We start from the raw sequence: 13,544 nt of genomic DNA on the forward strand, positions 1-13,544 counted from the left end.
AGTTTTATTAGATCCAGAAAAATAAGATGTCTTATTAAAAATAGAAAACAAATATTTGGTTTTCATTTTTTTAATTTAATTAAAAAAATAAAAAAATACAACACAACAATTAGTTCTCAATCAATCATCCAGATTTTAGCAGAAGTCATTTATTGTTGTGCACCTCACTACCATACTCAAACAAATCTAGCATTATCGAAGTCAACAAACAAAATAAAGAAATTTAACGATGCCATGCATCACTGTACGTGGATAAAAGTAGTAGAATTGTAGTGTATCAAATTTATAGTGAGACTATTTAAACAATGAAAACCATGCAAATGTAGTATAAATAAAACATTTAGTGGAATTTTTCCAAACTATAGTGTATTTCATTGAAATTCAAACTTCTTAGAGAAAATACAAAAAAGATTTTTAATAATATATAGTAATTATACTTCATTTAAAGTCAATCTTTCTAGAGAAACTACAAAAAACTTTTCAATAGGAATATCTTAACATAACCTAGAAGAAATTTCAAAGCTCAAGAATCCTTCTTGACTTTGTATTCGTCCATACCTCATATACTGCATGCCAATCAACATTAGATGATTCAGGTCCATTCAAAGATATTCTTATTAAAGCATCCAGTGTATCCAACCTTACCCTTGATTTCATGATGTCCTTGATGATGTTTTGCTTAGAAAATACCTTTTCACAATCCACTGTACTTGCAAGAATAGTGAGCATGACTTGCCATAATTTCACCATATTAGGATAAGTTTTGTGCCATTGTTTTGTATTACGAAAGACTTTCCATGCTTCTTTCCTAGAAAAACCCTCACAAGCCAGATTTAATGAATCAACAAAAGGGTGCAACTCTCATTTACAAGCTTTAACATCAAATAAAGCTACAAATCCAACATCACTTGATATGGTATGTGGCAAATGTTGAAAAAGCTTTAAAATCCAACGTTCTGAATTTTTCTCATGAGTACAACGCTCTTCTGGATAATAGCAAGGGCTGAACAATTTTGTTGCAATAAAAATATGAAGGTCTGGAAATCTTTCATTTAAAAAGTCTATGAGAGTTGCTATATAACCTTTTGTGAGTTGCTGACAACTCTCTTGCGTACCTTCAATACAAGGTTTCATAGATTGATTTCTTGCTTCATTGCATTCAATATCCATGGCTGAGATAGAGAAGTATCGTAATTCATATCTATCTACCACTGTCCCTTCATCTTTAATATCAATGTATCTATTTCGAGAATCACTTAAAAAATTTGAAAGATAAATTGTGTCTTTTGCAAATGTCTCTTTTCTCCAAAACCATCTAGATAATGTGCTTATAATCACTTCAAGAGCCAACCCAATAGTTCTAATGTCTACACTTTCTTCTTGAAAAGTCATATTCAACTTGTTCAATTCCCCTAGCACATCAACAAGCATATGTAAACAATATTGGATAGAATATATCCATGCCTTATCATACCATGATGAAGTTTTTTTTCGTTTTTCCAAAACGTTAAAATTGTTGGCATAAGCTTCACAAGCCTTATAATAACTTCCCCCTTGGATAACCATCTCACTAAATGTATTAGTAGAACATCAAGAATATCAATTTGCATGACTCTAAGCAAATCATTAAGTTCATTATTTCTTTTTGGGGAGCTTTGAACCCATGAATACACTTTGTTTGCAATTTTTTCAACATATAATAACTCAGATATTTTCTTAGAAGCATGTACTGCTGCTAAAGACTCACGATGAGCCACACAATGAACTTTAATAAGGTTTAGATTGTTCTTTCTAAAAAATGAAACAAGGCCATTTTCATGTCCAATCATTGCTGAAGCCCCATCTGTAGAAACAACTATCAAATCTTTATATTGAAGGCCTCTAACATTTATTAATTGATTGACACTATCATATATTGTTTTCCATTTTCCATCCACTACATCATTGAGCTTCATAAACTGTGAGATAGGTGGTCCAAGACCATTTGAATCTAAATATGTTGCATAAACAACAAGATGTTGCTCTAAGGTTCGATCAGTGCTTTCATCAACCATTAATGAGAAGAAAGGGCTTTCCATCATATTTTTTATCTGAATCTGTTCAAGATGTTTTGATATGCAATATATAAAATCATTTGTAGACTTACGATTTGTGTATGAAGAGTACTCTTGAGACTTTGGCATATATGGAGTTTTTGCATCCATTAGAAATTTGCAAAGTTTCTCATACTTTGAAAGAGATAAATCTTCTTGACAGATGAAATATGCTACTTTCATTGTAGAAATCACTCTTTCTTTATTGGCATCTTCAAGTTGTCTAATATGATCTGGAATTGGTTTCATCTATCCCTTTAGAGAATTTATCCATCTCACCTTCGCATCTTTATGCACCATTGATTTTTCATGAGTAACAAGAGCATCATGTGGTAATGTTGTGCAACCATTACCTAAACCCCATGGTCCATTCATCTTATACTTCTCACAATAACTACACTTCATAGCTATTTTATCATCAAACCTCACATAATTCAACCAAATAAACTTATCTAACCATTCCATACGAAAGTGTCTTTTTGTTTGCACTTTCATTTTTGAATTATTAGCAACTTCTTCTTCAACTTCATTCGTTTCTTCATCTAAATCACTATCAGAAGAACTTCCAAAAATTTCATGTAATTGTTGTTCTACATCAGCATTCTGGGTTTCTTCACATGTTTCTAAATTGTTTTGAGCCTTGGAAGTTTTCCCTTTTGTCCATCCATACATTTCCCCAATTGTAGCTTGTAGTTTTCTCTTTTGAGACATTTGTAGATTTTGGAATCACCTATATAAAAAATATATATGAAAATTAAAGTTCATTAAATCATACAAATTGGCCGAGTTAATACTTTTTAATAATGCATATTTATTTATTACCTAAAAAACATAAACATTGTTAAACCCATTACCCAAAAATAATATTTGTTAAAAAAATATTAAATGTTAAAATACAAGGTATTAACAATTGCATTTAGAACAAAATAAATTGTTAAATAAAATTTAACTATTATATATAACTCAATTCAACAACCTCAACAACCTTCACATGCAAATCCATAATCAAGTAAAGTTATACCATCACATCTAACTATAAAATAAATTTACATTCATTTCAAACTATTTAAAACTGGACATGAAATGACACTAGCAGTTCTAAATTTTATTAATACAATTTTATGAGTTAATAAATAAAATTAATATTCATGGAGAATGTTTTCAAAATCTTAAAGTCACAGAAACAATAAGATTTCGGATAGAAATTTTTCAAATTCGTTATAAGATAACTGTTCTAAATTTTACTAATATAATTTTATGAGCTAATAGATTAATTAATATTCTTGCAGAATGTTTTCAGAATCTTAAAATCACAGAAACGATAAGCTTTCGGATAGGAATTTCAGATCACGTTATAAGATAATGAATGAAAAATACAGAAAGAAGAAGCTTTCAAATAGAAATTTCAGATCACATTATAAGATGATGAATGATAATGAATGGTTTCAATTTTGAAGTCACGCCTCTGTAAATTTCAAGTATGATAAAGTTAGGATGTATGAATGATTTAAAATTCAATTTAATTTTTGATTTTTGATTTCTATATTTTTAATTTCCAAAAAGAAATATTCATAATTTGAAGTTTGAGTTAAGAAATCTGTATTATTTTTTGGTTTTTTTTTATAAGAATTCTTATATGCATTTGAAAAAAAAAAATCCAACAAGTAAATCATGATTTTGTACAAATATATAAAATTTTAATTTTTTTTAGTGAACCTTGAATTAAGAAATCTTCAACTTCCCATTCCACAAACTACCAAATAACATTAAACCTCTTATCCACTCCAATTTTGAAAATTCAAAATCCTCAACTTCCGAAAACTACCAAATAACATAAAACCATAAAACACATAATAGATTAGAATACAAAAAATAAAATACACATTTTTTTTCTTAAATTTGAGGGTTATCGGGCTACCAACCTGAGTTTGAGCTGCTCCCCAAGCTGGTTGGAAGAAATCACGTCTTAATTTACTTCAAAATTTCCTTAGGGGCTCCCTAAGCTAGTTGGAAGAAATCACGCCTTAATTTACTTCAAAATTTCGTGAAGGGTTGTATACCATATCAAAATTTACATATAACTTGTAAGTATTTTTCAGGTTTTACAATAACTAACTACATAAGTAAATAAATCAACCACGCCTTAATTTACTTCAAAATTTCCTCAGGGATTGTATACCATATCAAATTTGACATAACTTGTATGTATTTTTCAGGTTTTACAATAAATAAAGAGTACATACCTCATAGGTTGATACCACCACTCTAGCAGTTTTGAAGGAGAAAACATTCCATATTCAGACGCTAACAAATTCATTATTCAACACTGCAGTAAGGTAAAAACAAATTCAAAAGCAACCACGCTTTAATTTACTTCAAAATTTCCTCAGGGGTTGTATACCATTACAAATTTTACATAACTTGTAAGTATTTTTCAGGTTTTACAATAAACTAATGGCATAAGTAAATAAAGAGTACATAACTCATAGGCTGATACCACCAGTCTAACAGTTTTTAAGCATGCCATATTCAGAGGCTAACAAATTCAACACTCAACACTGCAATAGGGTAAAAACAAATTCAACACTGCAGTAGGGTAAATTAAAAGATTGCAGGGATGTTATTGCTTTTCTCAATTAGCAAGAAAGAGCAGAGGAAAATGTAAGACCATAAAACACATAATTCATCAAACCACATATGGTTAGATGCCAAAGGCTAAAGTGGTAACTGGTAAATTCTAAAGTTGTTTCGCAAGAGTGAATTCCAATATTAGTAAATAGGTCATTAAATTCTGTCATCAACAACCAGATCTTGAAAGAATATAGCACCCTAGCTATAGTCGTGCAGCCTGCCATAGCCATGTAGTCCCCGACTCCCCATTGCCCAATGCCCATAATGTCCCATTAATTCTCAACAACCAAATCTTGAAAGAATATAGCACGCTAGCCCTGTAGTCCGTAGCTACAAAGAAATCCGACTGGGTCACCTATGATTAGATTTTTGTAAACTCAACCTTAGTTATAATAAATAATTTTGTGGATTCGTAAATTCTGATACAATAAATTTTTACGATTTGTATTTTTAATTAAACATCAAAATGACGGGACCCCAATATAACGTCAGATTTGACATTAAAAAATTTTCACTAACGGTAAAATACGTGCTGAAACTTAAAATGTCTTGTAAGACGTCAATCTCCCGGCCTGGTTTCATGTTTGATGAAAGTGATGTTTGATGAAAGTCTCGCTGTCTTGTAAACGTCAGTCGCTGTTATGTTCATCGAATGGATCCATTTTTAAATGCTCCTGGCTAAATTTTCTCATTATGTAGGTTCACTGTGTCACTTGTACCTTCATTGTACCCACTCTCCAATTACAAGTAAATCAAGCAGAGGAATTGACATAAGTTTAATTTTTTTGGAATTTAGTAAAAACATTTGAACAATTTTATAAAAATAGTGTTTAAATCATATTTTTAATGATGAAAATAAATTAAGTATTATAAAATTTTTTTTCCCTAAGTCATTTATATCTTAAAATTTGAAAACTGCAATTTACAAAACTCTCTTAAAATTTGGAAACTACAATTTAAATTTACAAAACTCTCAAACTTAAAATTTGACCAATGTAATTTAAATTTACAAAACTCTCGAAATTAATTTACAAAACTCTGGAAATTTATCAAAATATTACTAGAATTTCCATAGTTTCGTAGGCGAAAAAGGCGGTATGGTTAGACTACGGCCTCCGGCCTCTCCAATTGGACAAAACGTTGCGTGACCCGTATTATACGAAGTCGTGAGTTGAAAATTGTACACAGAATTGTCTCAAAATTTATCAAAATATTACTAGAATTTCCATAGTTTCGTAGGCAAAAAAAAGGCGGTATGGTTAGACTACGGCCTCTCCAGTTGGACAAAACGTTGCGTGACCCGTATTATACGAAGCCGTGAGTTGAAAATTGTACACAGAATTGTCTCTGCATCATACGGACTCCACAGTTGGAATAAGCGCCTAACCAATTGGTACTGTTAATACGGAATGGTGACCTGGACAACCGAACATAGAAATAAAATGGAGTTTTGGCATCATCGGGACGAGTGCATGATGTGCACAATGGAAGCCAGTGCGTTGAACCGAATCTCAAATACGTCGATTATTTTATGATTTCCAGCATTTTACAACCGATCTTCAAAAATGACGTGTTTTAACAACCGACCTATGAATCAAATCATGTAGCTATTGAGTTGAATTGCGTTTGCTCCCAGAAGCAGAATTGGCCAAGAATTTTGTCATCTTTTGTGCTGTGAGAGATTTCTTTATATAGGAAGACGATATTCTAGTTCATCATCATTGGAATTGTTTCAAAATACTGAAATTTCGTTTTAAGGTGATCAGAAGGAAGTTATTATCAGTTGTGTGTGAAGGATATGGCTGTAGCCAGTGGTGGTAATGAACGTTCTTTAGAGCAAACTCCCACTTGGGCAGTCACAGTTGTTTGTTCGGCCTTTGTTATCATCTCCTTACTTCTTGAACGGGCTGTCCATCACGCTGGAACTGTAAGGTTTTGCCAACATACTATTCAATTTAATATCTTACTTCGATTATGCACCGGATTTGGTTTAATTGTATTCGGTATTCAGCTATAGATTCACTCTCTATGCACTGGATTTGGGCACACAAACATATTTCCTCATCAGTAGGCCAATAGCAATAACCACCGACCAAGATATTCACTATGATCAGCAGAAATTTTTATCTTGATGCATATTCCACACGCCCAATGATCAAGATATGAACCTAACGTCTATTTGTAATAACAACCTTCCTTTTGTTATATTGCAGTGGCTCTCCCGGCGAAATAAGAAGCCCCTATATGACGCACTTGAAAAAGTGAAAGCGGGTATGCTTGGTGTCATGGGCTATGTAGATATCGAAATAAGTTTGTTTGATGTTATTTTTCCACTGGTATAAACTCATTTGAAAATGGGTTTTTCTCCGATAGGAAAAAATTTATATCTGCACTTCAAATTCTGTTTGAATTATATTGAATGGATAACATCATAAATACACAGTTCTACTTATAATTATTTAACTAAATTCTATTTGTCTTCTAAACTTTGAACTAAGATTTTAGACAGTTTTGAATGGGCAATTCTAAATTGAATTTAATATAAATAGATTTCTTTTCCCACAAATTAATACACTTGAATGGGTTACGGTATCAGAAAGATATCCACCGAGTTTGGAGCAATGGCAGGATGAAAACGAAGCCCCCACACTGATCGATTAATTTCTCCAAAATTGTGGTTTAACCGCATATATCAAAGCTTACTCCGTTACTCCACTGGATTGTACTGTGGCCTCTTATGACCATTCAAAATTCTCAATTGCTCTGTTTGATTGTATTGCGGCTTGATTTGAAAATTCCAAATTTGGTTTCAAAATAAGAGTTTAAATTAAACACATGGATCTAGCAAGTCTATTTTTAGCAACTCTCAGACTTTCTGAATGAGAATTCATCACAGCACATCGGCTGACATAATACATCTTAAATTGTCATTCTTGGATTGCAGAACTGATGCTTATGGGCTTCATCTCGTTTCTACTGACCGTTGGACAGAAGCCCATTTCTAAGATTTGTATACCAAAAGGAATAGCTTATAGTATGCTTCCCTGTCAAAAGGAAGAATCAATTGCTGCTGGGAGCGATCATTGTTCCGAACAGGTAGACACCAAACTCTATGTTGCGTATTCGAATTTCCCGATCCAATTAGAGGTTACACAGATCGTGTTAGTCCATTTGATATAATTCAAGATATTTATGATAGTTTGATAGATATTCTTTCCCTCTTCATTCAAGGGTAAGTATCCTCTGGTGTCCCTCACTGGCATGAACCAGCTCCACTACTTCATCTTCACGTTGGCAACACTCCATGTGTTATACAGTGTCCTAACAATCGCCCTAGCAAGAGCAAAAGTAAGTGCAACAGGAAATAAATGATCTTCTCCCATATCATTCAGTTTAAATTTTTTCTAGGTTTGAATTTGCTTTCATACCTTAAGGCATTCGAAACATCTTCAACTGAAAATACAAGTCATTTTGGTGCCTAGATGAGGCGTTGGAAAGCATGGGAAAAGGAGATAGTAACAATGGATTATCAATTTTCACATGGTGAGTTCTTTTAATTTTTCTTCTCTACGTGGTCTCGTCTGGCAGTGTCTCATGTTTGGAAAATAACAACCTTTATCAAGTTTCGAATCTGGAAATTTTAACGGGGACACCTGTGAAATGATTTTGAGTTCAAACATTAAAAGGACACGTCAAGAACATTTAGGATTGGGTAATGTTAGAAAGGTTGTTTTCAAGTGCAAGCAGCTACGTTCTTATTGTTTGTTTCCTGCAGATCCTTCAAGGTTCAGATTAACCCAACAAACTACATTTGTAAGGCGTCATATGAATTTATGGAGCAGAACACCCATTCTTAAATGGGTGGTAAGTAATTCATACTCCGAATTTTCTAGCGATTTATCATACTTGAATCCGTTTTACATGTAGTAGAAATATCCATTTCTGGTTTAACATTTAACCCTACGTAATTTTGCAGGTTTGCTTCTTTAGACAATTCTTTCGGTCAATAAGTAAAGTTGATTACCTAACCTTGCGCCATGGCTTCATCATCGTATGTCTCCATTACTTCAAATCTCCCGTTTCCATTAAGTCTCGGTTAAAACAACGATTTCATTCACGCGATTTATGTGATTTTTATTACGAATTTTCTTTCTTGGTACCGTATAGGCCCATTTCTCTGCAAATAACAAGAAGTTTGATTTTCATAAATATATAAAGAGGTCATTGGATGACGACTCTAAGAAGGTGATTGGAATCAGGTTCGTAATAACTTCTTGTGCGTAACAACTTCAGTATTTAGCAAAAATAATGGATTTTCCTCCTGCAACGCTTCTCAGTCTTCCATTTGTTTTGTTTCTCCGGGAAACCTCCCCATGCTTTTTACCTAACACTACAGCGGTTATTGCGTTATCTGCAGTGCTCCCATGTGGATTTTTGCCATGGGCTTTTTGCTTATCAATTTGCATAGTAAGTCTTCACAACTCCGTCTTACTCCAAAATTTAATTTTCTTTCGGCTGCTAGCGAATCTGACATTATCTGTTTGATCGGCTGTATTACTGTGTGAGCAGAGTGGAATTCATACTTTTGGTTCTCTTTCGTTCCCTTAGCCGTAAGTCCCTCGAAATGTTCGGAAGTAGAATTATTGACGATATAAGTTAATGATCTAAAAAAGTTGTGCACTATTGACTTCTGCGTGTTTATTGCTTCTCCGTTACTTGTGCAGATTGTTTTGATAGTTGGAATGAAGCTGCAACTTATAATATTAGAGATGGCCTTAGGAATTCAAGGGAGACATTCTGTAGTTAAAGGAATCCCAGTGGTGAAGCCAACCGATAAGTTGTTTTGGTTTGATCGCCCTCAACTTATTATTTTCTTGATCCATTTCACTTTGTTCCAGGTATCGAAATAATTGCATTGTAAAATTTACTTCCTTAATTGTGTCTATTATATTTATGACATTGACATAAAAGCTCGATGGCCCCTGCAGAATGCTTTCCAGCTTGCTTTCCTTTCGTGGACATGCGTAAGCCATTTATCTTGGTAATCATAATAAACTATAATATTAGCAGAGACGTTGAATTTACAGAATTAACAATAGGATCACAATGATTGCAGTGGCAGTTTGGCTTAAATTCCTGTTTCCACGATACCCTTTATATGATTATATTGCGAATCGCCATTGGGTAAGTATGTCGATCATTGTATAAAAGCGCATTCCCGTCCATTTGTTCGGTTAATTTCAGCAATTGCTTTGGCAGAAGTTCTTTTTATGTTAATTGCAAAATCCGTGTATTTAATAGATATAGATCAAAATTAACTGAGAACTTTGTTTATGTTAGAATCTATAATCAAATGTAACATAATATTTTTAATTCTAACCTAATGAAAACACTGAATAAAATTATGTTTTGAATTCAACAATAACTGAATTGAGTTGTTTGTTGTAATATCCAGGGTGGTTGTGCAGATTACATGTAGCTATGTCACGCTTCCACTTTACGCTCTTGTGACACAGGTGAATTTTTATCCTTCATTAAAAGATAAAAATACTCGACAATTTGAAAGAGAATTTGAACTTTTCCAAACGTACTGAATTATGTTAATAGAATATTGAAAAGTATCGGAATTTTCTTTAATATCTCTCTATCCATATCGTTCAGTAAGTAAATAGTGGGTAAATATTTTCCACAAATTGTACAGATAGCTCTGGTCCTTTCAAACCTCAAGTATAAAGAATTAAGCTATCAATACTGATACATATACTATGTAGATGGGTTCGCACATGAAGAACACAATATTTGAAGAAAGGATAGCGAGTGGCTTGAGAAGATGGCATAATAGAGCTAAGAAGAAATTCAAATTATATATTTTCAAGCAAAATCACAATTTTAGAGTCTGGATTTTCAAGCAGAGAGAGAACTCGAAGTGTGGAATCAACTCCAAGCCATGGATCTTCTCCATTGCACTTAATGCGCAGATATAGTACCATGGGAGACATTGAAACTCCAGACATTTCTCCAAGATATCACCCGTCAGATTATGAAGCAACCAAATTCGCAGAATACACAGAAGCTACAGCACAACATCCCATTTCAGAACAAGTAGAGAGCTCAAATATGGGCATGGTTGCATCTTTTGAATATCTTTCAAATCTGGAAATGGTTGCATCTTCTTCATATCTTCCACAGCCTATTAGAAATGTTTCGATTTCTGAAACCTGGGGTGTCAAAGAGGTCACAGAAGAGCAGCCTACCTCAGAAGATGTAAACATAAATAGCAGAGAATTTTCCTTTGTCGTGTCTTAACTATGGGTTTCATATCAAATCATAGACCGTGGATGACCAGTGTGATCTTAAAGAGGACGATCCTGTAAAGCGCACAAACGGTTACTTTCTTTAAATATTTCCTTCCCAATGAGTATAAGTGAATGTATTAGAAACTCATTTGGCAATTTCTTCTCGAAGCAAATTTGCATACCATGACATCAATTTCTTTAAATATTTCCTTCCGAATGAATTTAAGTGAATGTATTAGAAATTAATTTAGAAATTTCTTCGCGAAGCAAATTTGCATATCATGACATCAATTGGTGGTTATATTTATAATTGGAATTAGTAAACCTTTTATATTTAAATATTATATCTCAGGAAGCATATTCAAACGAGGTAAACAACTTTCTTCGGTCTGTTATTAAATATGTATACAACAGATGGATATATATATGTTAGATAGATTTATTTTGACGACGGGCTATTATTTTCTAATAAATTTACGAGCCCCGAGGCTCATTTGGAGTATTAGATAATTAACAAACTGCCAAATTCCCATCTTCTCGGTTGTAAAAAGAGGGATGACAGTCCCACGGGAATAAACCAAGTGATATGATAATCCAATTCCAAATCAAACTAGCTACACCAACAGTAATGGGAAAATACAATTAATATATAAATTATTATATTATATCGATTACGAATTTGTAGATTCAATCCATATAGAAAAAATTGATACTAAGGGCTGAACAATTTTATTTTGGTGTAATAGATAATTATCACACTGCCAAATTCCCATCAGCCCGGTTGTAAAAAGGATGACAGGCACAGAGGAATAAACCGAGTCATATGATGGAAACAAATTCCAAATCAAACTAGCTACACCAGCTGTAATGGCGATTTCCAAATCAAAATAAGTACACCAACTATAATGGAAAAATACAATTAATAGATTAATTATGAATTTATATCGATTACGATTTTTTCAAAATTCAATCAATATAGAGAAAAATTGATCCTTAATTTTACTATATATTTTTAATAAAACTTCTGCTCCATAAACAGTGGAAATATGGATCTGCAATTGGCATAAAAGTACATATGAATATGCAATAAAAATATCTACTTTTGCTTCTCTAAAAAACATGTCTACTTTTGCTTCTCTCAAAAACATGTGTTAAATGTATATCATGCATACCTATGTGAACTCCTTTTTTTCCATTCATACCAATGGCAGTCCTCTCACATTTCCTCACCGATATCAACATCACATAATTCTTGTGACAATAAAAATGGAGTGTCGAAACACATATATTTCAGATCAAATGAAATTGCATATAAATATACGACGTATATTGTTTAAGGATATAAAAATTAAATTAGACACATAATCATTTGGTTGAGAGAATATCAACCATACACAAATATAAGACTCTTTTTCTTTTTCTTTTTTTTAATGTCAGAGGAATCGGCAACTGGGACAGCCTCGCAACTCGCGTGACACGGGTCGATTCTGGCCGCCACCACTATAACCTCTGGGCTTCGCGCCTGCCCACTATAACGCGTCACCAAAGTATGTCCAGGGATTTGAACTCGTGACCTCAAATACGGAGTCTGCCTTACAAACGAACTACACCACCATGCAATTACCAACTCGCCTACCCCCGTGGGGCTACACTAATATAGGACTATTACTTGAAGAGAATATCTAAATTATCCAATTAGACCTAAATAATCTCCTAGCAAATAGGAACATACTCATAACACACATTGAGACGAGTGGGAATTACCATTGGTTACTACTTGCCTCAACCCCAGTTAGAACAAATTCTACATCTAGTCCATATAAAGAACCAATCATCTACTGGGTACCCAATCGTTGCAGTTACCGGTCTTCTAGGATGTCGCTCCATGTACATGGTTTATTCAGCAGACTTGTATTTATACATGTACCTCCCCCTCCATCAGTATCATCATCTTTGGTTTCGCAACTATGCCTAGGGTTTACTCAATTGGCTGTCAACCATGCTTAGGGTCTTCTCAACTAACTCCCTAAAGTGGTTTATGGGGTTATGAATTAGGTACAATTACAATCTCCATTCGTGGAAACACTAAGTACTCCATCAACTCAAACATAGCTTCGTAGATTTGCTTATAAACATATGTGTGACACATGCTACAATGTGATCATGATTCTACTATTTATTCAACACACCTTTACATAGATTTCTCCACCATCTAATCTCAGCATGATATACATGATACACATGGTCTTCCTTCACAAGCACTCACATACTAGGCATCTTTCTCTCCTTCTTTTGCATCTCCATTAATGATTGTCCTGGATTTCTTTACTTCACTTTTGATGTGTTATAGGAGCTTCACTTTTGATGTGTTATAGGAGCTAATTCTGAAAAAATAATTATACTTATCTTGAGTTGGATAGGCTCAATAAAGCTCGATACATCCAAAATTCTAAAAACATAAAATAATTTTCACCATTTTATCCACATATTTTCATAACTCCCAATAAGTTTGCCACTACTTATC

At 33.3% G+C, this 13,544-nt stretch overlaps 1 protein-coding gene across 1 annotated transcript; it reads left to right on the forward strand.

Annotated features, from left to right (window-relative positions):
- Nucleotides 1–6,522: 6,522 nt before the first annotated feature.
- LOC149191081 (MLO-like protein 9) lies at nt 6,523–12,593 on the forward strand. Its single transcript, XM_089410661.1, has 18 exons — nt 6,523–6,651; nt 6,938–6,995; nt 7,669–7,871; nt 7,932–8,072; nt 8,207–8,267; nt 8,500–8,588; nt 8,701–8,775; nt 8,892–8,983; nt 9,142–9,191; nt 9,294–9,334; nt 9,449–9,622; nt 9,713–9,748; nt 9,841–9,908; nt 10,180–10,240; nt 10,496–10,583; nt 10,624–10,958; nt 11,056–11,110; nt 12,460–12,593. Exons 1-18 carry the CDS (start codon nt 6,523–6,525, stop codon nt 12,591–12,593), a joined length of 1,890 nt encoding a protein of 629 aa, XP_089266787.1.
- The last annotated feature ends 951 nt before the right edge of the window (nt 12,594–13,544 follow it).

This window comes from Pinus tabuliformis, chromosome 3_1, assembly GCF_031772625.1.
Source record: "Pinus tabuliformis cultivar Carrire ecotype Pingquan chromosome 3_1, CPIR1, whole genome shotgun sequence".
Classification (NCBI taxonomy): Eukaryota; Viridiplantae; Streptophyta; class Pinopsida; order Pinales; family Pinaceae; genus Pinus; species Pinus tabuliformis.